This window comes from Jaculus jaculus, chromosome 2 (genome assembly GCF_020740685.1).
Source record: "Jaculus jaculus isolate mJacJac1 chromosome 2, mJacJac1.mat.Y.cur, whole genome shotgun sequence".
NCBI classification, from domain to species: Eukaryota; Metazoa; Chordata; class Mammalia; order Rodentia; family Dipodidae; genus Jaculus; species Jaculus jaculus.
In genome coordinates, this window is record NC_059103.1 from 44,803,461 (window position 1) to 44,831,219 (window position 27,759).

General features: G+C 50.4%; 1 protein-coding gene across 1 annotated transcript; it reads right to left on the bottom strand.

Annotated features, from left to right (window-relative positions):
* Positions 1-8,393: 8,393 nt before the first annotated feature.
* On the bottom strand, positions 8,394-27,277 carry Siglec15 (sialic acid binding Ig like lectin 15). The gene is given in 7 exon segments (XM_045143982.1): positions 8,394-10,438; positions 10,440-10,482; positions 12,639-12,669; positions 13,768-14,157; positions 15,160-15,543; positions 16,271-16,330; positions 27,226-27,277. Coding segments are annotated over 7 exon segments (1,119 nt in total). The 3' UTR covers positions 8,394-10,279.
* Positions 27,278-27,759: the final 482 nt, after the last annotated feature.

Genomic DNA, 27,759 nt, shown 5'->3' on the forward strand with positions numbered 1-27,759 from the left:
CTAACTTAGTTGGCATTGTAGCCTGGTTTTCAGCAGGGCCAATTAAAGGGCTTCTTTCTTCACTTCTTCATGATTGACATCAGAGCTCCTCACCTCACAGATTCCTGTGAGGAGTTCTGGGCTATGTGCTTTAAAGATACCGAGACAGTTCAGGACAAGGCAAAGCAAAGAAGGGAAGGCTGCAGAGAGGCTGATCTGCCTGCTGCTTGAATGTTAACCACCCCGTGCTTGGAAAGCTGTTAACCTCCTGAGAGCACAGGGTCACGGTATCAGATGAATGAGTGCTTCGAGTCCATTTTGACATCAAGAAAATCCAAAGCCTGCTTGAGGGCTGTATAGTGTGGAAGGTGGACCACTGCGTGTTCTATACCTTTCTGCACAGGGGCTGTATTAGTTGGGTTCTCTAGAGGAACAGAACTGCTAGAATGAATTATTTCAAAAAGGGAATTTATTGGATTAGCTTACAGTAGTCCAATAGCAGCTGCAGGCCTGAGAATCATGGAACCTGGTAGCTGCTCAGTCCACGTGGCCAGATGCCTCAGAAGTCCCGACCCGGCACTGCAGATGGTGCCAGAAAGCCTGGAGGCTTCCTGAGGAGCTGCTGGGTTTCGATCCACGCGGGTCTTCAGTTGATGCTGGTCTTCGGTCTGCGCCGGTCTTCAATCCACGCTGGAAGGTAGCGAGCAGCTCCAGCAGCCAAGTGGGAGGAAGGAAGGAAGGGACTCTTTTCACCCAGAGCTTCCTTATATGAAGTCCCCCTTTAAGCCAGGCCGCCTGCTCTGAGGGAAGGGCTTACTCTGGGGGAAGGACTTCCTCCTTTGATCCATCCTGGAAGCAACCTCAGAGACCCACCCGAAAGGGATTTCTGTGGATTACTAAACAGATCAAGTTGACATCACCTTAACTATCACAAGTCTACCCCTTGTCAACTTGGCGCCAAATCATATCTCCTTACATCATACTTAATTTCCACATGAAAACAGTAACAAGCTCATAATTCCCCTAACATGGCATAACTATCCCACATACAACCAGAACCTCAGAATCTTCCCCCCAACACAAAGCTTATCTAGTATAAATTCTACAGTTAGCTAGTGATATAATCTTAATATTGGTGTACATATGTACAAACACTCTGTATCAAGGTAGGACAGAAACATTGCAGTCACAGTCCTCATTTCTGTAACTGATCACATGGCCTCAGCTGGTATTTGTAACTGCCTTCTTCTACTACCCATTCTGTTTTTCCTCCTCCTTCAGCAGGCACCTCAGCAGGTCTTGGTTCTTTACCTGGAGGGGTCAGGTTTGCATTGCTGGTAGAAATCACCCAATCAAGAGCAGCTTCTGAGAAAAAGAGGTTTATTTTGGCTTTCAGGCTTAAGGGGAAGCTCCCTGATGGCAGGGGAAAGTAATGGCATGGGCAGAGGGTGGACATCACCCCCTGGCCAACATAAGGTGAACAACAGCAACAGCAGAGTGTGCCCAACACTGGCAAGGGGAAACTGCCTATAACACCCATAAGCCTGCCCCCAATGATAGGCTCCCTCCAGTAGACATTAGTTCCCAAATCTCCATCAGCTGGGAACCTAGCATTTAGAACACCCAAGTTTATGGGGGACACCTGAATCAAACCACCACAGGGACATCAGCTCCAGTGAGGCTTCTGATGAGCCCTGAGAATTCTGATCTCAGGGAAAGCACCTCTCTGCTTCTCTATTTGTTGCTCCCCACCCAAGGTGTGCACATAGGACAGAGGCTGCTTGGACCTGCAACTCCTTGCTCCATCACCTCACTAGAACCAGTGAAGGCAGATGCTACTAGGGCAGGGAGGTTGTGTGGCTGTCCACACACTGTGATGGTGGCGCTGGGAGCTGGGACCCACTGAATGTGTTTTTGGAGCCATTACGCATGGACCTGTGCTTGAGACATGGCTGGTATCTCACTCTCAGCGATCCGTCTTTGGCTTAGTCTACCTCCCCGGGTTGTGCCCAACTCTCCTGATTGTTTGGGGCTGGAGGAAGTGTAGTGTAAAAACATAAACTCTAAGCAGCCTAACTCCCTCCAAACAGCAACTTCCTTGTTCTTCCAAGCCAAACCACCCCACATTGTACAAACGTGTCTGTGTTCTTTTTCTATTGGAGTGGAAGTGATGAGTCTGTCTTTCATTGGATAGTTCTTCTGCAAATTATTTCTTTTGGATCGGGAAGCCAAGGTCTGCAATCATACACATGGAGAGTCGAGGGGGGAATTAAACACTGTGATCCCCCCTCACTCAGTGGGGATCCTCAGCCTCTGCCTGGCTAGCCCCTGTGGTCCCAGAGTCCAGCCCCTGCTGTGCTAGCCCAGGCTGTGCTGGGGGCTCTGGTTCTGCCAGACATTGTCTGTTGGTTGTGGGTCAGCCGGGAACATCCAGGCATGGTCTGTGCTCTTGCTCCCCTCTCAACAGTCCTTGAGACCCTTTTCCTTCTTGTCACATTTATGTCACTTGCCTTCACTCTTCAGTCCTGTCCTGGCTACTTGCCCCTGATTCCTTCGTCTCTTTTGCCATGATGTGCAGCAGAGCCAGTCTAGGGTGAAACAAGTGAGGCACTCATAGGTGCCAAGAGATAGCATCCTTGCTTTTTGTCCTTGGTTCCTTTGTTGCCGTACTCCAGGCCTTGGCCTGGTACTCTTATGCTCCGGGTGCTGCGCTTTTCTCTTCTACCTATGTGGCCAGTATTAGCTCTTGCTGTGCCCTAGACAAAATCACCTGGTGGCGAGTTTAGATTCCAGACCTGCGTAATGCCAGCCACTGCCAAAGACATATCCATGTGGCACATCTAAATGATCAGGCACCCTGCCCCTAGTCCTATATTATTCTCTATTCTTCATTTTGACTGACTTTTTGGTTTATTTTAAGGTGACTATCTTATTAGGCAAAATGGAAACTATAGACTGGGTGTGGTGGTGCATGTCTTTCATCCCAGCACTTGGGAGGCAGGGGTAGGAGGATCAACGTGAGTAAGAGGCTACTCTGAGACTGTATAGTGAATTCCAGGACAGCCTAAGCTAGAGTGAGACCCTACCTCAAAAAAAAAAAAAAAAAAAAAAAAAAAAAAAAAAAAAAAAGAGGCTAACATGTTGGAAAATAAGCTGGTTGCTTTATAAGCAAAGTGCCCCCCTTCTGTGATTTTCCCTTTTGGTCTGGGTTGTGCTGGGTAATAACTTAGATCAAGACTCCACAGCAAATTCTTCTCCACCAGAGACTACTCTTCTAGGTTCACATTATCCTAACTGCCTTCACTCTGCGTAGGTTTCAGGTTTCTGATTTCTGATGAGAATAACTTGAAAAAAATTAAACTGCTGCTCCTTTGGGGATAATGAAATTGCTAAGGAATATTGTTGATTATAACTTACTTTTCAATACATCTATGTAACACTGAGCAATAAGAGACTTTTTCTCATGATGGTTTAAATTATATTGGAGATAAGTACTGAGCTATATTCAGTTCTTCCTTCCCACATGCCTAGTGTGACCTTTAACTTTATTTTGGCCATTAACTGTGAAATATTTACTTCTTATTCATTGTTTAATATTTTCCATGCTTGTGCAAAGAATGAACTTTTTAAATATAATGGCGAGAAACAGGAAGAACTGAGAATTAGTTAAGTCAAATTCTACAAATAAACTACATTCTAATTTACCCGTGGTGAGGCCTGTCTCATTGTGTTTAGCAAATTGGTTGGCACGTCTCCTTTTCACACATAAATCATGTGAAGAAAACCTAAGTGAGGAAACTTCTTTATTCTGTGATGTTTCATCACAATGGAGGGCTTCTAATTTCAAAGCAATTTTTTCTTTGCTTTGAGGTAGGGTCTTGCTGTCTAGTCCAGGCTGACCTAGAATTTGCTATGTAGTCTCAGGGTGGCATCGAACTCACAGTAGTCCACCTACACATACCTACTGAGTGCTGGGATTAAAGATGTGCATCACCATGCCTGGCTCAAAAGCAATTTTATAACTCTGAGGTTTAAGAATTGGTGTGGATGAAAGGCCATCAGACCAGAAGCCTCTGGCATCTTTTATTTTACTTATTTACTTATTTATTTGAAAGCAATGGACAAAGAGAGAGAAAGAGGCAGGTAGAGAGAGAATGGGCACGCCAGGGCCTCCGAACACTGCAAACGAACTCCAGACACGTGTGCCCCCTTCTGCATCTGGCTAATGTGGGTCCTGGGGAATCCAGCCTCCAACTGGGATCGTTAGGCTTCACAGGCAAGTGCTTTACAGGTAAGCAATCTGTCCAGCCCAGCTCTAGCATCTTTAATGTGGTCTTGACCTCCAGAGTAGGAGGACCATAAAAGCGGCACAAAAGCTGCCAAGGTCTGTGATGGACGGGAGTGCTTGGGGCTCTTGGAGGACAGGTGCCAGCAGAGGGAAGGGCCCATGAATTTGGTCAAGATCTGCTATACAGACACCTGTGTTCGATGTTGAGACATCCTGAGTTCCTCCTTAGCATTAATTTCAGAAACATTTAAAAAATTATTTGTCAGAGAAAGAGGAGGAGGAGAGAGAGAATGGGCGTGCCAGGGCCTCCAGCCACAGCAAATGAACTCCAGATGCGAGCGCGCCCTGTGCATCTGGCTAACGTGGGTCCTGGGGAATGGAACCTGGGTCCTTTGACTTTGCAGGCGAATGCCGTAACTGCTAAGCCATCCCTCCAAGCCATTCATAAACATTTTAAAGACACATCTGGAATGGGCAAAAGAGTTGGTGGGAGGGGCTGCACATCCATTTAGGATTAATACCAGTTTGTGGTTAGGGCCTTCTGAGTGTGAGATGGACCTCCCCATCCTTGTCTGAGTTTGGCTCCTTTTTCCAGATAGAATCAAGAGTTTAAGGGTTGGAAAGTGGCTCAGAAGTAGGGTCAGGTTTGAAGAAGTCAAGGTCCCCAGTCCTGCAGCCTGCAGCACACTGGCAGGCCTGGTCAGTCGTGGAAGGATGACGTCTTCTGGGCTGTCGCCTGTCACCTTGGCTCTGGGCAAGGGCAGGAATTTGAGTCCTAAATGGACTCACTTAGCAGGGAAGGTGGGATTGAGAGGGCAGGCAGAGCAGCCCCACCCCGATTTCTTGGGGACAGCCCAGAGGGAGATGGCCCTGTGCTATTCCCCTGTGCCTCTCAGAGCAACTGCTTGTTCTGGAAGCCAAGCACGAGGCTGCCTGTGTGCCCTGGCTAAACTGTTAAAGGAGGCTGTGGCTTCACACAGCATGCTCGCCGTCACCATCTGAAAGTGCTGGTGGAGGTCACTTCACTGAGGGACTTTCCAAGAAGTCTTACTGCATTGTGCAGATACCATGGCAAGGACCACCAGATAGACGGGCAGCACTGTGATCAATGCCAGAGGGTGAATCTCAAACTTCAGCTTCCCTGAGAATCGCTTGGAGTCAGCTAGGTCCTGATCAGAAACAAGCTAAAGACATTAAAATTGTTTTCTTTCTTGACAACTTGTATACTTGAGGCCAACAAAGCATCTGAATGTGAACTGTGGGTTATTGATGAAGTGGTGGTGGTATGGAGGAGACAGAATGTGCTGGTTCTTTGGGAGTGCTCAGGGTGAGGAACTGGTGTCTTCAGCCTACTCACATGTGGGAATAAATGATCAGACTGAACAGTGAGCCAGGCGTGGTGGTGCATGCCATGAATCCCCACACTCGGGAGGCAGAAGTAGGAGGATCGCCATGAGTTCAAGGCCATCTGAGACTATATAGTGAGTTCCAGGTCAGCCTGGGCTACAGTGGGACCCTACCTCGAAAAACCAAACCCACCCACCAATACACACACACAACAACAACAAACAAACAAAAAACAAAAACAGAACAAGCAGTGAAAATGAACTATGGGAAAGAACTGTGAGAACACTTCTCATGGAGCTTACAAATAACATTTCTGAGAGTATTTCTGGGAGGTGCTTTGTCTGCTAAGTCCCTGTCTTGTAATTTGCCCTGAGCTTAATCTTCCAGCCAAGTGCTTGGCTTGCCTACAGTAATGCAGCTGAGCTTCCTCTGCCTTCGCTTGTCCTACCCCGAGTAGCACAGATGACCAGTGTTGACCAAGACTCTTATGAGGTGCCGACTGAACTCGAGCTGGGCTTTTTGCCCCATTTCCTCAGTGTCTGCTTGTACTTCTGACCCAGAACAATGTGACTGTCCATGTGTGAGCTCTGTTAACTATCATCGAAAGCAACGACATGAAAAGTAAGGAACTGTCCACAGAATTATTGAAAACAACAGGTGGGCTTAGAGGGATATAGCATCCGTGAACTGTGTGTGTGTATGTGTGTGCGCGTGTGTGTGTGCGTGTGTTTGTGTGTGTGTTCTTGGTCCTGTTGTTTGAACAAATGCTTAAAGAATATTTTCGGGGGGCTGGAGAGATGGCTTAGCGGTTAAGCACTCGCCTGTGAAGCCTATGGACCCCGGTTCAAGGCTCGGTTCCCCAGGTCCCATGTTAGCCAGATGCACAAGGGGGCGTACGCGTCTGGAGTTCATTTGCAGAGGCTGGAAGCCCTGGCGCACCCATTCTCTCTCTCTCCCTCTATTTGTCTTTCTCTCTGTGTCTGTTGCTCTCAAATAAATAAATAAAAAATGAACAAAAATATTTAAAAAAAGAAAAGAATATTTTCGGGTCAAAGTTCCTTGGTCATGTAATGCTGATTCCTCACGTGTTTGTGGCCTGTCCTTGGCTCGACTTGCTCACTACTGCTGTTTTTTTTTTTTTTTTTCCTGTCGAATAAAAATGCCACCAAGTGCCTGTGAGCACCAGCAGAGGCGGTGGTGACATCAGAGCGGTGGCAACAGCAGAGGCAGTGGCTTCACTCTTGGTTTACGTGAATCCAAGAGTCACCTTTCCTTCCTTCAGGCTCTGCTCTAAGCAGGAGCAGGCCCACCCCTGGGTAAACAAATGCAAGAGTCAGTGTCTGTAACTCCAGGACAGTGCCCCAACTGGGCACTGAGAGCCGCCTTAGCACCAATACCTGAGCAGTAAACAAACAGCATACGAGTAAGCACTGAACGGGGGTGATGGGCACATCAGTATTTAGTCAGCCTTTTTTGGTATGTGCTTGACAAAGTTAAGGATAAAGCCACCTTAAGAACTTGCTATGGTTCGTGTGGGCCAGGTAGTGTTCAGCATGAGAATTTGAAGAGCTTCCTAGTCATTCCTGACCCAGGCCCTGGGGGAGGGGCGGAGCACTGCTTGGGGAGTCCAGGGCAGCTCCAGCGTTGAGAGCAGCGGTACCAGGAGCCCAGCACCGCACTCAGCTGCTTGGGTGGTCACTCTCTTCCGTTGCTCTTGCCCATGCTGGGGGCAGTACCCTTCGCCAGGTGTGTGTGTCCTGCTGCTGCAGCCCTCCTTCCTCCTTCATGCTCCAGCAACTCCCAGCTCCTTCAGTCCCTCCCATTCCCTGCGTGGGTTCCTCTGCTTCAAATGGCCTCTTTTGCTACTTCCCAATTTCCACTCCCCCCCATGTGGTTGCTCATCAGCATGATCAATGTACACCATCTTCACATGCGCTCTTTCAGGAAGCCTTCCCAAGACAGGGTCGCTCACCCCTTTCATGTGCCTCCACGGACCCCAGCTATCTCTACCCCTGCATGATTTTTCTACTTACTGTGTCGCTTACTACCTTGTTTCTGAAAGGTCTTAACAGTGGTTGCAGCTTATACCATTCTTTTTTTTTTTTAAGATTATTTTATTTATTTATCTGTTTATTTAAGAGAGAGAGAGAGAGAAAGAGGCAGATAGAGCAAGAGAGAGAATGGGTATACCAGGGCTTCTAGCCATTGCAAAGGCACCCCAGATGCATTTGCTACAATGCATTATGTGGGTTCTGGGGAATCGAGCCTGGGTCCTTAGGCTTCACAGGCAAATGCCTTAGCCGTTAAGCCATCTCTCCAGCCCTGATGCCATTCTTTTTTTTTTTTTTAATATTTTTTGTTCATTATTTATTTATTTATTTGAGAGCGACAGACACAGAGAGAAAGACAGATAGAGGGAGAGGGAGAGAATGGGCGCGCCAGGGCTTCCAGCCACTGCAAACGAACTCCAGACGCGTGCGCCCCCTTGTGCATCTGGCTAACGTGGGACCTGGGGAATCGAGCCTCGAACTGGGGTCCTTAGGCTTCACAGGCAAGCGCTTAACCGCTAAGCCATCTCTCCAGCCCACCCGATGCCATTCTTTTTATTTATTTTTTTAAATTTTTTTTTGTTCATTTTAACTTACTTATTTGAGAATGAAAGAGACAGAAGGAGGCAGAGAGAGAGAGAGAGAGAGAGAGAGAGAGAATGAGAATGGGCATGCCAGGGCTTCCAGCCACTGCAAACGAACTCCAGACGTGTGCGGCCCCTTGTGCATCTGGCTAACGTGGGTCCTGGAGAATCGAGCCTTGAACCGGGGTCCTTAGGCTTCACAGGCAAGCACTTAACCGCTAAGCCATCTCTCCAGCCCCCGATGCCATGCTTAATGCTATGTTCCAATGTCATGGGTAGTCCTTTACCAAGTACCATGTAGGGTTGCACTGCCTGGTCTCTTGGGTGAACAGAGTATGATCACCAGGAGGAGGCCTTCTAGAGGATTTTTTTGTTTTTTGAGGTAGGAATTCACTCTAGCTCAGGCTGACCTGGAATTCACTATGTAGTCTCAGAGTGGCCTTGAACTCATGGCAATCCTCCTTCCTCTGCCTCCTGAGTGCTGGGATTAAAGAAGTGTTCCACCACACCCAAAGGATTTTTGTTTTTTTTTCTTAACCTCCAACCCAGCAATTCACAACGTCACAGATGAATTCCTCGACCTGGAATCCCCTGTAACAATGATGAGTAGGGCCTCCCTACTAGTCTGTGATGGGAGCATAGCTTTGGTGGGAGACCCTTAGTGTTTTCAGCCACTATGATTGTGGGGTTTGTTATTGAAGTGCAGCCTAGCATCCTGACTGATACAGATGTCTTCTTCAGTTTTGTATCCCAAAATGCCCCTCCTAGTTCCTAAAACAAAACAGGTAAATAAGTAATAACCACTATCATAGTTGGTTTTTTTTTTTTTTTTTTTTTTTTTTTTTTGCCTGTAAAAGTAGCTTTAGAAACCAAGCAGGTATTCTAACTCACAACATACCCATTGTCCCTAACTTCTTCCTTGGTGACACAGGACTCTTAATGGAGATGCCCCAAAGCATCCCTCTGTAAGGAGGTATAAATGCCAACTCCTCTGACTTTGCAACAGCTCAGACAGGCTCCTGGGTGGATCCCAAGATAAACACAGGTTGTCACCACCCATGTCCCTTGGCAAAAGCTCTGGTGCAGAGAGAAGTCTGGAAGTCCACTGCCTTCAGCCTTCAGAGACTCTCCCCAGAAAAATGTCTTGGTCTCTGGTCCCTTATCCCATGGCCCTTTGCTTTTGCCCACTCATCTGTTGTCAAGTTCATCTCTTCTTCTCTCTAAGGGGGTCGACAAATAAATACTGGAGTGTAAATAGGGGAGGGGCACTCTTGAAGGTAGACTGGCTAGACTTGGGCAAATGGAGTGGAATTGCCAGTGCTTTTGGCTCTTGCACATTCTGGGATAGAGAGGGACCCAGAGCTCCTTTCAGGTCCCTGGCTCTCAGTCCCTGGCACATTGACACATAGGTCTTGGTTCTCCTTTTTCTTGGAGGTCCTGGCTCCAGGCAGTGTGGAGGCAGCTGTCGTGATACAGCGTGAGCAGAGGGCTGGGGCAGTTACTGGAGATCACAGCGAGAGCTCCAGGCCTCTCCCTGCTACCAGGTCTCCAGGATTTGCTGTTCTCCGCAGAGCTTTTTCCTCCATAAGGCTAAGCAAGAATCCTGCATGTCCAAAGGCTCACCGTGGAGACCACTGTATGCTTCACAGAGCCCCTTCATGTTCACTGTTCCCATAGATCTAGATAGATTGGCCAGCTGTGAGGAAAGAATACATGCTCAACAGTCGGAGAACTGAGCCCCCGGGAGGTGAAGACTGCATCCCAGGCCACACTGCCAGTTGTTCTGAGCAGGATGAAACCTGGACCTCTAGGCCTTATGGTCAGTTTCCTGTCTGCTTGACTAGGTGGTACTAGGTAAGAAAGAATGAGTTTTTCAGAAGTTTCATGCCAAGGCCCTCATGCATGTGCACGTGTGTGTGCGTGCACACACACACACACACACACACACACATGCATACATTTAGCATCTGCTCTACTGACATAATCTCACAGATGTCCAAGTTGGAGGCCAGATGAACGTCTTTACAGGGTCCTTAGGGTTGGTCTGGTCCAGGGTTGCCAACATGCCTCGGAACTAGGAAGGGACTACACTGGACGAGCCTGACACCATCCTCCTCATGGTGCGCAGCTGCATGCTGGTGGCTGAGGGGCTCCTTGTGGGAAACGTGTGGCAGCTGGTGGGACTCGGCGGTTCATCTGGCTCAAATTTTCATAATTGGACTCCTGAGCCTGAAGCCTGCAAACAAGAGAACATTAATGGGCCATTTTCTTGGAGGGAGGTCCTGCCTTTTCAAATTTCACTTCAGCAACAGGCTAAGGCACCAGATGGTGGGGGCGGGGGGGGGGGTAATGGGGCTAGAACCTGGCCTTGGAGACGAATGAATGAAGAGCAGAGTGTGGCAACAGGGGACAGCATCCCAGGCCGCAGTCATTAATTACCTCTACAAAATGATTTTGCTAAAGGCTTCAAAAGGCAGCTGCATGTCTCTTTGACCTTCCCAGGTCTGACTGCTTTCCAGACTTCTGCCTGGAACATTCTAAGGGACATCTCAAACCTCCACACCCGCAGGTAGATTCTCACAACCTACCGCATCCGTCCTCCCTCATCATCTCCATTCTCCATAACGATCCCAGAGCTCAAGCTCGAACCGAGTGTCTCGGCTCCCTCCTTCCCTATGCGCTGCCCACCCTGTCTCTAGGGAGTCCCACCTCTGGACACCCCCCACTACTGACAGCTTTCTTGGGGTACACAGAGCCTCCTCCTTGGTCTTCCTCCAGATCCTTCTGTTCAGATGGGACCACCCACAGCCTGCAACCACTGTTGCTTCCTACCACACTCATAATCATCCCAGCCTTGCCTACCTGCTTCATGTTCTGTGCTCCAAACATGCCTGCCTCCCCCCCCTGGGTCCCACCTGCACATTTCTGCTTGCCACTTCCTTTCTTGGGAGATGTTGCTCCCACCCAAAGGCCGGCTTTGTCTCCTCAGTGCTGTGTCCTCGGAACACCCGACCTAAAGTAGCCACAGCCCACTGGCTATCCTGTCCCCAGGGGCTCTGCTTCATCATTGGGTCCATGTACTTTACAGCTCTTGTTTTACAATCTGAGATGATCTTGTTATGTGTTTATGAAAAACTGCAGTGAGAGGGCAAAAGCAAGGTGGGGGGGGGCAGGGAGATGGGGCAGAGGAGGGGGAGGGAAAGGTGTAACCAACACTAAGTATATGTATTAATAAAGAACAAAATAGGGCTGGAGAGATGGCTTAGCAATAAAGTCATTTGCCTACACAACCTAAGGACCCAGGTCCAACTCCCCAGAACCCACGCAAGCCAGACGCACAAGGTGACCCATGCTCACAAATTCACACATGTGCACATCTTTCATGTATATATGGTTGTTTGTTTGTTTTTGAGGTAGGGTCTCACTCTATTACAGGCCAAATTAGTGCCTGCTACATAGTAAGAATTCAATAAATATTTGTTGAGTGAGTGAACAACAGGTAGCTTTCTGATCCGAGGGCTTTGGTTCTGTAGTACATTAACAAAGAAAGGGGACATGTGACAAGTCGTCAAGATTTGAGTGGGCAGGGGCTGGAGAGATGGCTTAGTGGTTAAGGCGTCTGTCTGTGAAGCCTAAGGACCCCAGTTCAATTCTCCAGGACCCAGGTAACCATATGCACAAGGGGGGGCACGTGCATCTGGAGTTCATTTGCAGTGGCTGGAGGCCCTGGCACAACCATTCTCTCTCTCACACTCTCTACCTCTTTCTCTCATAAATAAATAAAGCTTTGAGCAGGCAGAGGATGTGCACCCCAGTGAGCCCTAGGTACAGAGTGCCCAGGAGCTAGAATTGAGGTCTTTTCCCTTTAACATGGGCCTTCACTTGTGTGGACACTGAAGAACAGAGAATGGACCCCAGATCAGCTATTTCCTAAGCCAGCTCTTGGGAGCCTTGAATGAGATTTTTGCGGGGGATGCAGTCAGCAGTGTGCCTCGGAGAATAAGTGTCCCAACAGCACTTTTTCATGTAGGACCTGCTATCCTAGAATGCTGGGGACTACAAAAGGAAATAACTTTATGTCAACTTTATGTCAGCCACAGGCTCAGGAAACAGGGTCTTGTGCCCTGGTGGGAGGTGACATCAGGGCTCGGTGTGTGGCGTGAGTAGAGATAGCAGATCTGCATTGTTTGGTCTAAGGAGAGAAAGATGTGCTGAATGGAGGGACAGAATGCTTTGACAAGCTACAGAGAGGGCCCAGACCCTGATCTAGGTCATTTCCATAGCCCTGCTCGATGTCTGTCCTTCTCATACTGCCAGCTCTAAGAAACCAGACTTCCCTTGTTCAATGGGAGTAGACAGAGACGGGGTAGGCAGGAAAGTCAGTACGCTTACCGTGGAGGGGAATCCTGGGTATCCAGGTGCTCTGTGTGAGAAACAGAGAGAGAACAGGCATGAATCTGCATTGTCCCTCCCCCCCCCAGCCTACACCCCACCCTACTGGGAATAGTGGTCTCCAGGAAATAAGCAACGGGCAGCAGATGGAGGGTGTTGAAGTGACAGTGAGGCTTTGAGCTGGTAGATAACCAAGGGCTCATGGGGGACTGGGGGCAGTCCAATAGAACAACAACAACAACAAAAATTTTTTTTTTTGTCTGAAGCCTCCGAAGTACAGAATGCTTGCTGAGTTTGAAGAAGCAGCAAGAATGCCAGGTCTCAGTGAGGATAGCAGCTGGAGCAACAAGAGGGAACCTGGGTTCATCCCTGGAAAGCTCGAGGCTAGTGCTATTGACCTGGGGAGGGCTGAGAGATGTTGGGAAGGCCCTTCTTCTCTGGGGCACGCAGCAAATGTCCCAGTGACAGCAGGGTGTGGCAGGGTGTTTGAGTTCAAGCTGCCACACTTGCACTATGCCTGGTCATTTTGCGCCATGTTTCCAAGCTCACGTGCATTCGTTTTTTGTTTGTTTTATTTTTGTTTTGGATTAGCTCTCATCTCTCTTAAAAAAAAAATTAAGGGGTTGGAGAGATGGCTTAGCCATTAAGGTGCTTGCCTGCCAAGCCAAAGGACCCAGGTTCAATTCCCTAGTATCCATGTAAGCCAGATGCACAAGGTGGCTTATGAGTCTGGAGTTTGTTTGCAGTGGCTGGAGGACCTGGGGCATCCATTCTCTCTCTCTCTCTCTCTCTCTCTCTCTCTCTCTCTCTCTCTCTGTGTGTGTGTGTGTGTGTGTGTGTGTGTGTGTGGCTGCAGAGATGGCTTAGCAGTTAAGCCCACCTCCCACAGACTGCAATTCTGTATTCCCCACCATGCAACCTAAACCGGGCTCCTCTGGATGTTAACTAATTGCAACACATCTGAACCGTGCCATTTGGGAAGGCCTGGGGTGGGAGGCCTTATGGACCACTCCCTTATGGGGTGGTGGTAAAGGGGTTCTTCCGGAGCTGTCAGGCCAGGTCAACAGTCAACCATATGGTAGAGCCCGCGCCTCCCCTTGCACCCTTCTGAACCTGGGAGCGCACCTACCTAGGCGGCGGCGGGCGGCTCCGGTGACCAGGATGCCCAGCAGCAGCAGGGCCTTGAGGCCAAGCGCGCAGAGCAGGAGCACCACGGCGGCCGAGGCTCCCGCAGCACCGTGGAAGCGGAACAGGTAGACGCTGGCCTCGGCGCGGCCCAGGCTGTTGGCTGCGGTACACGTGTAGCGGCCATCGTGGGTCAGCGCCGGCAGCTCGACGGTCACCTGGTAACCGTGACCCTGACCTTGCTCAGCGGCGGCGGCGGCGGTGGCCGAGGCATTGCCCAGGGCTGGGCCTGACCAAGAGAGGATGGGAGGCGGCTCTCCTTCGGCTGTGCACAGCGCTCGGAAGGCGTGCGCGGGGCCCGGCAGCACCGAGATGTTGACGATTCGAGGCGCAGCTGCGGGAGGGTGGGGGGGAGGGAGGTGGTGAAGGCACACGCTGGTCACCAACAGTGGCCTTGAAGGACAAGGTTGGGAAAGCCCATTGCAGTTCGAGAAAAGGCAAGGGGGCAACCCTGCCCTGGAACTAGAGGGTTCAAAAGAGGGATGCTCTGAGAGGAGAGGTGGCCACTTTGGATATCAGGTTGCCTGTGTTATAAAACTGCAGCCTTGGTTTTGGGCAAGTTACCTCTCTTCCCTGCCTCAGTTTCTCTGTCTTGTAAAATGGGGATCACAATCGCGCTTTCTTTGAGGTTGAGATTTAAAAAACTAATATTTAGGCGGTGCTTGGACTAGAGCCTAGCCTGATGGTCACTAAGTCGTTATTGGCATAGTGGAGGGCTGGGGCCAGGATGGGGGACCCCTGCTTTAAGGACAGGGAACTGTTCACCTCTGGGAGGGGGAGCTGCGGATGTCCTTCAATGCAGGACACCCTACCCCACCCCTGCGCGCATCCTTTATTAGGATGATGATGATTGGTTTTTGAGGTAGGGTTTCACTCTAGCCCAGGCTGACCTGGAATTCACTAGGTAGTCTCAGGGTGGCCTCGAACTCATGGCGATCCTCCTACCTCTGCCTCCCGAGTGCTGGGATTAAAGGCGTGCGCCACCACGCCCGGCTAGGATTATTTATTTGTGTGCCCATTTTGGTTTTTCCAGGTAGAGTCTCACTCTAGCCCAGGCTGACCTGGAATTCACCAATGTAGTTTCAGGCTGGCCTCGAACGCACAGCAATCCCCCTACTACCACCTCGGCCTTTATTAGGATTATTATTCTCTCCTCTCCCTCTTTTCTCGCGATCTACTTGTTGACTGTGATTGTTTATAAGATGCACTGCAAAGTGCATTCCACGGTCCCGGCCCAGCCCTTCCTGGGAACCAGGATTCTGCATGTCCGGGGAAAGGTCCAGAGGCACCGGAGCCCCTCTCCCCCGCGCCGCCCTGGGCCCGGAGCCCGCCTCACCCGTCACCTGCAGCCACACGCCGTGGCGGCTCTCGTAGCGGTCCTGCACGTCCCCGGAGAACTCCACGCGGCACGAGTAGCGGCCGCGGTCGGCCAGCGCCGCGCGCTCCAGGCGCAGGGACAGGTCGTTGCGGCGCGGGTTCCCCAGCAGGCGGAAGCGGCCGTGCAGGCTCAGCGCGGTCTGGCAGAGCTCGCTGCCGCGCGCCGCCGCGCACCGGAACACCTGCGGGCCCGCGTACGGCTCGCCCGCGCGCCAGATGGCCGTCAGCGGCCCGTCGTAGTGGCGGTGCGGGTGCGTGAAGGTGCAGGGCAGCACCGCCGCGTCGCCCGCCACCGCGCTCACCTTGGCGGGCACCTGCATGGACCAGCGCTGCGAAGGTGCGCCTGCAGGCAGGGCGGGGTGTGCGTCAGGCCCGGACTGGGGACTCCACACCTGGACTGTAGACTCCGTTTCTGGCTTGGGGACTGCAATCCCTGTACCGTGAATCCCCATCGTCTGTGGACTGTGGCCCCTGTCCCTGGCTTGTAGACCCCATCCCGTGACTGTGAACTCCATCCCTGGGCTGTGAGACCCATCCCGGGACTGTGGACCTCACCCCTCAACTGTGAACCTTATCCCTGGGACTGGGAATCCCACCCCTGGACTGTGGACCCGACTTCTGGCCTGTATACCCCGTCCCTGGTCTGGGAACACCATTTCTGGTCTGTGAACCTCACCTCTGGGTTATGGACCCCATTTCTGGAATGTGAACCCCAACCCTGGACTGTAGACCCAACCTGGAGCCTTCAGAGGCAAACTCCTCCCTCCTCGCACCTGCCCTGCCCCAGACGTGGCTGGAAACGCTAGGAGTCAGGCAGTGTCCTGTAAGGACTGGAACCCGCCTTTCTGACTCGAGCGGCATCTCCCTGGGTCTGCATCCCATGCTAGGGAAAGCAGGACAGGACAGTCCCCAGATTCTTCCTTAGGGCTTTTTGCCTAATTTATGACATTCAGCCCATTGATCCACACTCTTTCCCTCCCCTTTTCTCCCATCAAAATCTGTCCAGATGCTGAAAGGCTTTGGTATCCCATGGTTACAAGGATCCCCAAGGTGATGACAAAACCACTTACTGTGCGCGTCTGTGTTGAGCAAATTCTCAATAGTTTCTCTTTCAGTTCTCACGAGTGAACCTAGAGACAAGCACAGTTGTCCTCCGTTACATGTTAATAAACTGGGACGCAGAGAAGTTAACTGAGGTTGTATAGCTAGGTTGCGGCAAAACCAGTGTTCGTTCAACTCACTCCATAGCACTCCCACAGTACTAGGTTATAGGACTGTGGCGACCGGAAGCCATGGATTGATTCCTCTGTGTCCACGAACAGTCCCATTCACAGAGGGAAAACTATGGCCTTGGGAGAGGACAGTTCTTTGAAGTTAATGTGTTGAAGGGTGGGCAAGGATTCCTCTAGAATCCATGTTAGCCCAACTGGACTGTACCCTGGCTGACATCTTAAAAGGTGAGTGTCCAGGTAGGTGTTGTGCAGGTACCTCTAGACTCAGTTTCCCCCTCTCCTGTTCTGTGAACCACTGAGGAATGTTGAGCCAAGGGCTAGAAGCTGACCAGTGCCTCTAGCTCACTCAGGGCTGGCCAGCCACCAGGCTCTGTGTCGCTGCTGTTTGGAGGGTGGCACCTGACCAGACTCAGAGGGGCAGATCAGGGGTGGTGGCTCCCTAAGAGCTCCCCTGCCCAGCCAGTGCCCTGGGGCACACAAGGGGTCATTAGAAGGAATAATGTACATTGCCATTTACAGTTTCTTTATCGATACCATGCCACGTGTGTCCCAAAGCTCCATGTCAGAAAGAGGTGGGGAAGATACTGTTATCGATGAGGAAAGTCAAGGCATTGGGAAGTAGGAGAAATCCAGCTTGTCTGACTCAAGCCCAGGGCTCTTTAAGGTAAGTTAGCCTAGTTCATTGCTTGAGTAGGAATCGCCTCAGGTGACCTGTGGGAGCTCATCTACCATGGAGTCCATCCACCTGAGAATAATATATTGTTCGGGGCACTCCTGCTTGGAACCACTCCCAGGAACCCCACTGTGAGTACCACATGCCCCCTGCCCATCAACAAGTAAAACCACATTTTTTCCTGTAATGTCCATTTTCAGCTTAATCTCTTTTGTTCGAGACAAGTGGAATTATGTTTTGAGCCCAAGGGAAGGGATTGACATTTATCCCTGGCAAATACTCAGTTGTTAATAATCAAAGGGCCTGATTCCAAGTTCGAGGAACCCTATGTGAGGGTTCTGCTGGTCCAGTCAGTATTCCAGCTTTAGAAAGTGTCACCATAGTTTTTTTTTTGAGATTGAGTTTTACACTGTACTTTGGGTTGGTTCAAAACTCGTGTTTAGCTCAGGCTGGATTCCAGCCCATGGCAATCCTCTTGACTCAGCCTCTTGAGTGCTGTGATTATAGCATGAGCCATCACACCCTGATTTTTTTTTAATACCTTATTTCTTTATTTCTTTATGGGGGAGAGAGAGAGAGGCAGATGCAGAGAAAAAGAGAGAACGGGTGCACCAGGGCCCGTAGTCACTGTAAACGAACTCCAGATGCGTGCGCCCCCTTGTGCATCTGGCAAACGTGGGACCTGGGGAACCGAGCCTTGAACCAGGGTCCTTAGGCTTCACAGGCAAGCACTTAACTGCTAAGCCATCTCTCCAGCCCAGAATCTCCTCCTTTTAGAAATCTTTTTAATTAATTTATTTATCTGAGAGAGAGAGAGAGAGAGAGAGAGAGAGAGAGAGAGAGAGAGAAAGAGTGGGCATGCCAAGGCCTCCAGCCACTGCAAACGAACTCCAGACGCATGTGCCACCTTGTGCATCTGACTTACATGAGTACTAGGGAATTGAACCTGGGTCCTTAGGCTTTGTAGGCAAGTGCCTTAACCGCTAAATCATCTCTCCCGCTCCCCTGATGGTTTTGTTTTTATGAGATATAGCCTCACTATGTAGTCCAGGCTGACTTGCAACTCACTATGAAATCCAGGCAGGCCTTGAACTTGTGAACTTTTTGCTTCAGCCTTTAAAGCGCTGGGGTTATAGGTGTGGACCACTGTGTCTAGCTCTTTTACTGAATCTTAAAATGTTTCAGCTCTTGCCTCAGTTTCCACTTATGCCTGGTGTGACCTTAGCCTCCTTTGATCTTCTATATCTCTCAGGCATCACGGAACCAGGAACTGACTTCCTACACATTGTCTGCTATTGTGCATTCATGAATTCAGCAGATAATTATTGGATACTTGTGCATGCCATGACCGGTGCTGGGGTAGGAGCTCCCATGATAAACAGGATCCCCTGTCAACCCTCTGGAAATACAGGGAGACAGATCTACGAGCATGTAATTACTCTGAGGTCTGCCAGGCACTTTACTGAAGGATGCGAACAATATTGCCTTTGTCTGAACAAAGGTCCCAGCCTGTTGCCACTCACTGGCTCCTTCCTAATCAATGTCGGTTCTCTGTGGAGTTGTACCTTCAATGGCATGGTTCCCTGAGCCCCAAGCCAGACTGGCATCACTTTCTTGTGCCCCAAGATGGTTAGGCTGGCAGGGAGTGGGGGTTGGTGGAGAGAGTGTGCAGAGATGGGTCAGGCAGGGACTGGAGAGTCCACCAGATAGTAAATGCATGTTTGTAGAATTTAGAGAACACAGGGGATTCTACTTGGCCTTGAGGGAACAGTCTAGGCCTGGGGAACAGGGGAACAAAGCTATGAGGGTGTTACCCGCCTGTACTGGCAGCACTCGGGATGAGGTGGTAAGAGGATCAGGAGTTCAAAGTCATCCTTTGCTACCTAGAGAGTTTGAGGACAGCCTGGACTACCTGAGACCTTGTCTCAACATAAAACCAAACCAAATCAAACAACACACACACACACACACACACACACACACACACACACACACACACACAGGAGTTCAAGGCCAGCCTCAGCACATAGTCAGATCCTAGATTTAAAAAAAATGCATGGACATTATAGGGCTGTGGAAGGCATGAAAGAATAAGGAGTCAAGACCACTGAAGAATGGAAGTTTGCTGGGAACCATTCCTCATCTGACTTAAAATGCACAGCAACCACATGAGATATCATCACTAGCCCTATCTGAGAGAAGGAGGAACAAGGATTGCAGAGGGGAAGTGACCTGGCAAGGTCAGTTCAACTATCCTAACCCTGTCTTTCATTTACCCAAGCACTGCTTTGAGACACCCTGAAGTGTGAAGTGTATTGAAGGCCTGGATCTAGGAACAGGAAGGAACATAAAACTCTTTCACCAGGGGCTCCCATCGTGGCTCCATGAGTGGGAGATGTGTGCTTCCTGTTTACCTGCTGAGCAGGGTTTGAAGGAGCAGTACAGCAGCTGGAGAGATGGCTTAGTGATTAAGCTGCTTGCCTACAAAGCCTAAGGATCCAGGTTTGATTCCCCAATACCACGTAAAGCCAGATGCCCAAGGTGACATGTGTCTGGAGTTCCTTTGCAGTAGCTAGAGACTTTGGCACACCCATTCTCTCTCTCTCCCCCCTTTTTTCTCTCTCTTCCATAAATACATAATTAATTAATTAATTTTTAAAAATAGGAGCAGCATAGTGCCTGGCTTCTGTTACATAGAGTCCTCTAGTTGAGCCTGTCCAGAGGGATACTCAAGGTGGAGGTGAGCAGTCCTCAGCAGGAATTGCCCAGAGAACAAAAGCATTTGCTTTGGCAGAAATCCCAGCTCCAGAGCATCTGGTGGCATTTACCATCGCCTCTTGCAGCTCATGCCAGTCTGCTAAAACAGGGCAGGGATGACTCCTAGATTAGAATCAGCCCCCCACCCCTTGTAGGGTCTCTCCTTCCTGCCTCGTGTCTGGAAACCTCCAGGGGCTTAGTGGGAGGCTCGCATTCTTTTTGTTGTCCAAAAGACCTGCCTTCAGTGGTGAGCCACCAAGATTGGTGGTAGCATGCAGACTTGGGCATAACTGACCCTAGGTGACTGTCCCAGTTCTGGTCATTCTGTCCTCAGACTTAGACATCTGATCTGAGCTTGGCACTGGCTTAGGCTTTGTCTTGTACTGGGTAATCTTCAAGCAAGTTTCTAATACCCCCAATCTCAGGTTTTTTCTGCTACAAAACGAGGACCATACAGCTTCCGCCTAGAATGGAGGATCCAATGAGAGCACCTCTGTCGATCTTCCAGGGTCACACGGCCAAGCTTCCTCACGTGCTCATCCCTTCTTCTCACTGACCCGGCCAAGGGACGTGAACAGTCAGGCTGGGCAAGCTGCTAGTGGGTGGGGGACGCATCAAGGGGCCCTGAAACTTACACCCTGACATTGCCGTCTTGGTGGGAGCTCCATGTGATGTCTTACACTAAGCACAGTCACCCAGTCCTCGTCCTTAGCTGACCTGGAAGCTAGTCATTATTTACTCATTTATTTGGCTGGTAGATATTTGTTGAGAATTTATCGCTGAAGAGACTGCTGGGTGTTGGCGATCCAGTGGCTGTGACAATGCCCCTGTGAGGATGTTGACCATCTGGCTATTGGCTTGCCACTCCTTGTATTTAATTTGTACACAGTTCCAACAAGTTTACTTAGTTTCTTAGCCCAGGGAAATAAAAACGGAAAATGTGGAAAGTGGTTTCTGTTTGTAAGGCTATTGAAGGCAGCAAGAAATGACAATTGGGCTGGAGAGCTGTCGGACACTGCCAGGCATAAGCTGGAGCCTTCAGGAGACGGGCCTGAGCTGCCAGGCATGGTAAGGACCCCTGGGCTGCAGAGGGCCACTCCCTCTCCGAGCCCAGCACTCCTGAACTTAGGCTTTGCCCATAGTCCTGTGACCTTTGGCCAGTTGCCTAGGAAACTCCTCATCAGCCAGCAGCCTTCACACAGCCCATCCCCCTGAGACCCTCTTCCTGCCACTATGTAGACCACCTGACTCTCTCCCTACGTGCTGGAATTAACTCCCTAGGCATCGGCTAGCAACCTGTGAACCCACCAATCCCCTTAGGACCCACTTCCTGCTCTCAACTGCTTATAAACCCATTTCCCTATTGAATACACCGAGCTGTTCGTAGAGGCTCCCTTCCAAAAGTGGCTCTTTAGTCATGTGCTCACCACGGTTGCCTGGACGTCTTCAGGGAACCATGGCCCCCGAGGATCCAGGGACCCACAGAGAGATGACTTAGCGGTTAAGGAGCTTGCCTACAAAGCCAAAGGACCAAGGTTCAGTTCCCCAGGACCCAAGTAAGCCATATGCACAAGGTGGCGCATGAGTCTGGAGTTCATTTGCAGTGGCTGGAAGCCCTGGAGCACCCATTCTCTCTATCTGCCTCTTTCTTGATCTCTCTTTCTCCTGAAAAAAAAAAAAAAAAAAAAAACCAATTGGCATTCACTCAGGTTGGAAGAGCACTGTGAAAACAATGAAAGGACAGCCAGAGACCAAAGGACAGAAGTTCAGTGCCATTCACAGCTGCAAACCCAGACAGTCTGACTCATGACACACATCACGTAAACAGGTGCACACATCTGTGAGAGGTGCCGTGTTTGAATGGTGTCACCCTTGGATAGAGTGGCCGAGGTCTCACTGGGGCTCCAGCCCTGGCTCTGAAGCTGGCTTTGGGACCTTAGGGAAGTCTCTATGCTCGCTGGATTGTCAGCTGTCAGCTCATCCTTGAAATAGTGTTTCTGGAGGCTTATTTAAGTGACTTTTAAGTCTATAAATGTGTAATTGGCCATGGTGATACACACCTGCAATCCCAGTACTCTGGAGGCTGAGGCAATATCTCCAGTTTATGACCAGCTTAGGCTATATAGTAAATTCCAGGTCAGCCTGGAACATTTAACAAGATTCTCAAAATCCTAATAACAACAACAACAACTTAGAAAAATGAAAAACATATCTGAAAAGCCAACTTTGAATAAAAATGACAAAGAAATACATAAAATATTTTAGAAACATGTCTAGTCAAAAACGTTTAGGTACTTAAAATTGAACTGTTAGCTAGCCAGCAAACTCAGCGACTGGGAAAGATGTGTCTTCTCACACATTGACACTCCTTTGAAGCTATTCATCACGTGTCCCACAGTAGCTCCCTGTGTGCCTCCTCAAGGGGGCCAGTCTAAACAGAGATGGAGTACAGGTCTTAGCTCCCACACCATTATCCTCACTCAGCTGGAGAGCATTTGGCCCCATATCCCAAAGGCTCGCTGAAGGAAAGGAGTGCTCACAAGGGAAAGGAACATAGCTCAGAATGTGGGTGGTGAGAGATCCTGACCGGATTGGATCAGAAGTAGAAATCTTCGTTTTGGCTGCAGCCGACCAAAGGATTCCAGCAGTCCTGTGGCAAGGATCAAGGCAGGCATTTGTGTGGGCAGGAGCCTCTCTGGTGATCATGGGCGGGGTGTTGAAAGCAGTCACACCCTGTGTTGCTGGATTTCATGGCAGAATGGGGATGAGCACTATTCAAAGGTCTGTTTCTGTTTCCAGCATGTCTGGGATTATGTCTGTGACGCTTCCCCAGAGTGTCCCAGGCAGGAAAGCGAGTCCTGTGGCAGTCATGGTGGAACAAGGGCCAGAGAATGACCTCAGAGGATGGCACTTTAACAAGAATTAGGGCCGCTAGGGTGGGCTGTATGTGACAGCTTTCTACAAGGGGCACAGATTTTGAGGGTGGAGGAGGGATGATGCAAGGTAGGCAGTCACTAGGGACTTTGTCTCCAGGATGACAACATGGTGCCAAGAATGGGAATCCCTCAACGAACGGCTGCTCCTCTGCCCCTCCCCCCAGGGCCGACATTACCAGTTGACAGGCAATTTGAAGAGCCCAATTCTCTGTAAGGGGCTGCCCTTCTGGGCATACCAGCAGGAGTGCTCTCGGGGAGTGGCTTCGGTGCCTTTTAGGCATTGCGGCACCTGGAGGGCCAGGTTTAGGGGCAAGAACCGTGTCCTGCTTTGTCATCAACGTCACCAGCAGGTGGCGGGTCCAGCTGGCATATGCTGCGTCCTCTGCCTCCCCAGTCCTTTGCAGCCTGCTCTAGCCGTTCTCCCTCTGGCCTGGCAGGAGACAGTGAGGAGGGGGCAGGGAGGCAGGAATCCCATCCTTCAGTCTGAACAGATCCAGAAGGTCCCAGGAAGGGGCAAGTCTGAGGACATCTGAGTTGAAAGGACGGGTTGGTCTGCTGTCTGGGAAGCCCCTTAACTCTTGGGACTCCACTTGTATAGGCATGGGTGTGGCTGTGGATGGGGTCCCCAGCTGATGGAAAAGCTGAGCCACAGACTGGCCCTGTCCCGCAGCTAATGTGGTGCACCAGTAACTGCCCCGCTCCCTTGACCTTTGGGAGTGACCCTGCTCTGCTTTCTTCCTTCCCCTCCCAGGAGAGCAAGCATACGTATTAGACACTGGGTGTAGGATAATCCTCCTCACTAAAGCCTCCTCCTATCTCTTGACCTCAAACAGCAGCTATATTCCATGATCTTCAACAAATCAAATCAAACCTGCAGGGTCTTGGGTGATCACTTCCATTGTGTGTGTGTGTGTCTGTGCACGCGTGTTAACGCGCGTGCACGGGGGTATGGGGGTATGTGCAAGTGTAAATGTGCCTGCATGTGGGTGGAGGCCAGAGGTAAATGTTAGGGTGTCTTTTTCAGTCTCTTTTCACCTCATTTTTTGAGACACGGGCTCTTACTGAGCCCAGAGCACACCAATTCCATTACTTTAGCCAGCCAGCTTGCCCAAGGAACCCATTTGTCTCTGTCTCCCCAGAGCAGGGATGACAGGTGCCCACTACTATGCTCTGTGTTTACATGAGGACCTGAACTCAGGTCCTCATACACCTGTGGCAAGCATTTTACTGACTAAGCCATTTTCCCAGACCCTTCCCATTTATTTTTAATATATTTATTTGTTTGAGAGAAACAGAGAGGAAAAAGGGAGAGAGAGAGAGAGACAGATCATGCAATGGGTGTGCCAGGACCTCCAGCCACTGCAAATAAACTTTAGAAGCATGAAGTTTGTGAATCTGTGAATCTGGCTTACGTGTGTCCTGGGGAAACGAGTCTGGCTCCCTTTGCAGACAAGCACCTTAACTGCTAAGCCATCCCTCCAGCCCCCACCCCATCCCACATTTATTTTTGAGTCAGTCCCATGCAGCCAGGTTGGCCTTGAACATTGGATCTGCCTTTTGGGTTGTTTGACCACATTGGTTCAGAGCTGGTAAAGTGAAATAGCTCTTAATTCCAAATTTTTCCCTAGTTCCTGTGTGCATGAACCCGGTGTGAGGATATCCCAGAAGACACCCGTTTGCATCTAGGCTGTGACATCCTAGCGAACTGAGCTTCCGTCAGCGGCCTGGCACAGAATCGTAAGGGCAGGAGCTCTTGTGACGTCTATGATAAGCAGAGTGACCCATGGCAGGCTGGCCGAGTATAGCCTCATTCAAGATCACAGAGGTGGCCGGAGCTCCCTGCCAAGAAGTTCTTCCATCAGCCCACACTGCCTGTCCTCTCCAGCTCTCTAAAGCCAGACAAGGGTGGGATGGAGAGAGAGAAGAAAGAGGAGGGAGGCAGCGTGTGATTTCTTGGGAGCTTTGGCCACTGGGTGTGGGGTATGAGCATGAGGGGGTGGGCATGAGAAGTGACGTGTCTGGCATGAATTCTTCCCACTTCTCTTTCATGGGTCCTCCCTGGATGGCATTCTCCTAGATGTGGACATGGGGACATGGTAGTGACTGGGATGGATGGGTCTCATAGGGGCCCGGGACTTGCTTGTGGCAGTCCAGGTGGGCCTGGACGTTAGGGTTTCTGTCTCAGGCTGTGACATGTGTCCGCTGGCTGAGCCGTACGGCGAGTCACAGATGAATAACAAGCGCGAAGTCTTCAGGAAGTGGGACCTTGTGGTTTTGACAGTGAGGTGGCTGCTGCTACGTAAAGCCAGGCGAGCTCATGATCCTGACGCACAGCTAGAGAGTGCACTGGGTGTGGGCTTCATTCTGAACATGGCTGCTCTGCTAGTGCTTTGTACCTCGTCTGTGATTGATTTCTAGCAGCTGACTATCAGCCGCAGGGAAAGGAAGGAAGGAAGCCCCGCAGCCCACCTCTCTCAAAGTGCTTCGACTTCCTCTGCGCCATGGCTCACGGAAGTTACCCTGAATGGCAGGGCCAGGGCTCAAAGCTGCATCTCCAATCAAGACCTGTGCTCTAGACAGCTCATCTATCTGCCACTCTTTGGGCACAGCCACCTCCTTTAGTTCTCGCCTTTATAGTGGGAGCCGACCCTAAGTCATTCCAGAAAGATATCTGATTTAGATACACTGAGCATGGGATCACCCCTCACCTCTTCCTCTCTTGGCCATGGTACAAGGACAAGGAGTGAGTTGGGAGGGAGGGAGCTAGAGCCACACGTCCACACACGCGGGTTCATATCCCAGCCCTCCGAGCCTCTCTGCCTGTCTCCTCAGCTGTGCAGAAGCCACTGTAGTTCCTTCCTCACAGGGCGGTAAAGCTCCCTGAGTTACGGCAGCACGTAGCACATCCTCAGAACAACACGGGCTCCCTGTGGCACCATGCAAACCACATGGAGTTGGCCTCCACACTGTTGCATATATTCCTAAGGTGTGGGAGTTTGTCCTCCAGGGGGGGAGTCAGGAATACTGACTGGCAGCTCAGAATGCCATGAGGTCAGCATGTGGCACATGACAGTCATGCGCATTGTGGCATCGATGTGAGGTCAGGAGCAGTGACTAGAGGGACAGCTCAGGCTTGGGATGGGGAAGGGACTTGTCTGGACAAAGGCTGATGAACATTGCCTTTGCATTGTCCTTATCGCTCTCAGCTGCACCAGGCATTGCAATCACTCAAGAAGGTGGCTGGAAATACAGACCTCTGGGCCTTCCTGCCTGGTGTTTGGATTCTGCAGGTCTCATATGGAGCCAGGGGTTTTGCATTTTTTTTTAAAATTTTTATTTATTTATTTATTTGAGAGCGACAGACACAGAGAGAAAGACAGAGAGAGGGAGAGAGAGAGAATGGGCGCGCCAGGGCTTCCAGCCTCTGCAAACGAACTCCAGACGCGTGCGCCCCCTTGTGCATCTGGCCAACGTGGGACCTGGGGAACCGAGCCTCGAACCGGGGTCCTTAGGCTTCACAGGCGAGCACTTAACCGCTAAGCCATCTCTCCAGCCCGAGGTTTTGCATTTTAACTAATGCCCCTTCTCTGATTCTGATGTTGGTGGTGCCTGCATTCTTGACAAGTACTGTTCCCAGGAGCACCAATTCACTGAGGTAAGTGACCGTGTTCCTTCATCCTGCAGCAAAGAGTTCCCACTGGCCCCTCAGGGGGCCACTGAGAGATCAGGGTAACCCCTATCCTTGACCCAATTCCCCACATGAAATTACTCCCATCTTTACCTCAAACTGCCCCGCAAGCAACCATTTTCTCTCTTCCTCTTGTCCCCGGGGACTGTGTCCACCAAGACATAAAACAGTTGGGGGCTGGAGAGATGGCTTAGCAGCTAAGGCACTTACTTGTGAAGTCTACCAACCCAAGTTCAATTCCCCAGAACCCATGTAAGCCAGATGCACATAGTGGTGCATGCATCTGGAGTGCAGTGGCTGGAGGCCCTGGTGCACCCATTCTCTCTTCCCCTCTCTCTTCTTCTATCTTTGTCTGTCTCTCTAGCTCTCTGTCTCATAAATAAATAAATTAAAAAAAAAAAAAAAGAGTTGGATGACAGAAATACCCCAAAGTGTGTCCAGAGCTTATCCTGTGTTCCCCATCCCATGGGGAATTATGTCCTCACAGCAAGGGATAAGGGTGTTGTCTTGGTCTAGTCGTGGGGGACACTGGGGCCCAGGAAGTCAGGAGACTGCCCCATCACCTGGAAACCAAAGAGATGAACTGCTGCTCTCTGTCTTCACATCCCTCTTAACAAACGGCTTTTCCTCCTGCGCAGACCTGGGGGCTCTGAGCAAAGCCAGAGCTCTAAGGAGAGAAAACTAAAGAAGACTTTTTGGGGGGGTCTATTCTGGGTCGGAGCAAACAGTGGAAACTCACCCATCGGGAGGACACACGCCAAGCAGGCCAGGAGCTGGATGGACCCTTCCATGCCGTAGCAGCTGGGGACCCAGCAGCTGTGCACCTAGTTGGGTCGCCAGGTGAGTGCCCCTTTGTGTGGGCGTGGCAGAGGCAGGAGGGTGCGCTGTGTGCTCAGGTCTGCAGGCCCCATTGGGCTTGTGTAAGCTAGAGGAACTGGGGACAGGCAGTCAGGGGTGTGATTAGGCAGAACTCGCGCAGCTTAGTCATGTGGAAAACCGAGAGGGGTTTCCAGGGAAGCAGACAGGAAGAAACGGGTCCCTCGTTCGTTCTTCTTCTTTTTTATCCTCCCTTCCAAAATTTTTAGCACATAGGTGGGTTTTTTTTTTTTTATCTCCTTCTATTCCCTCTTCTCTTCTTTTTAACTTCTTTCTGCTCAGACTTTGGCAAGTTGTTGAGGGAAGGAGCATGTCAGGCTGTGGGAAATGGTCAGTATTTGCACGAAAAAGACTAGTTTAGTAGCTGATTCACTTTCATGACCAGAACCTGCTTCCT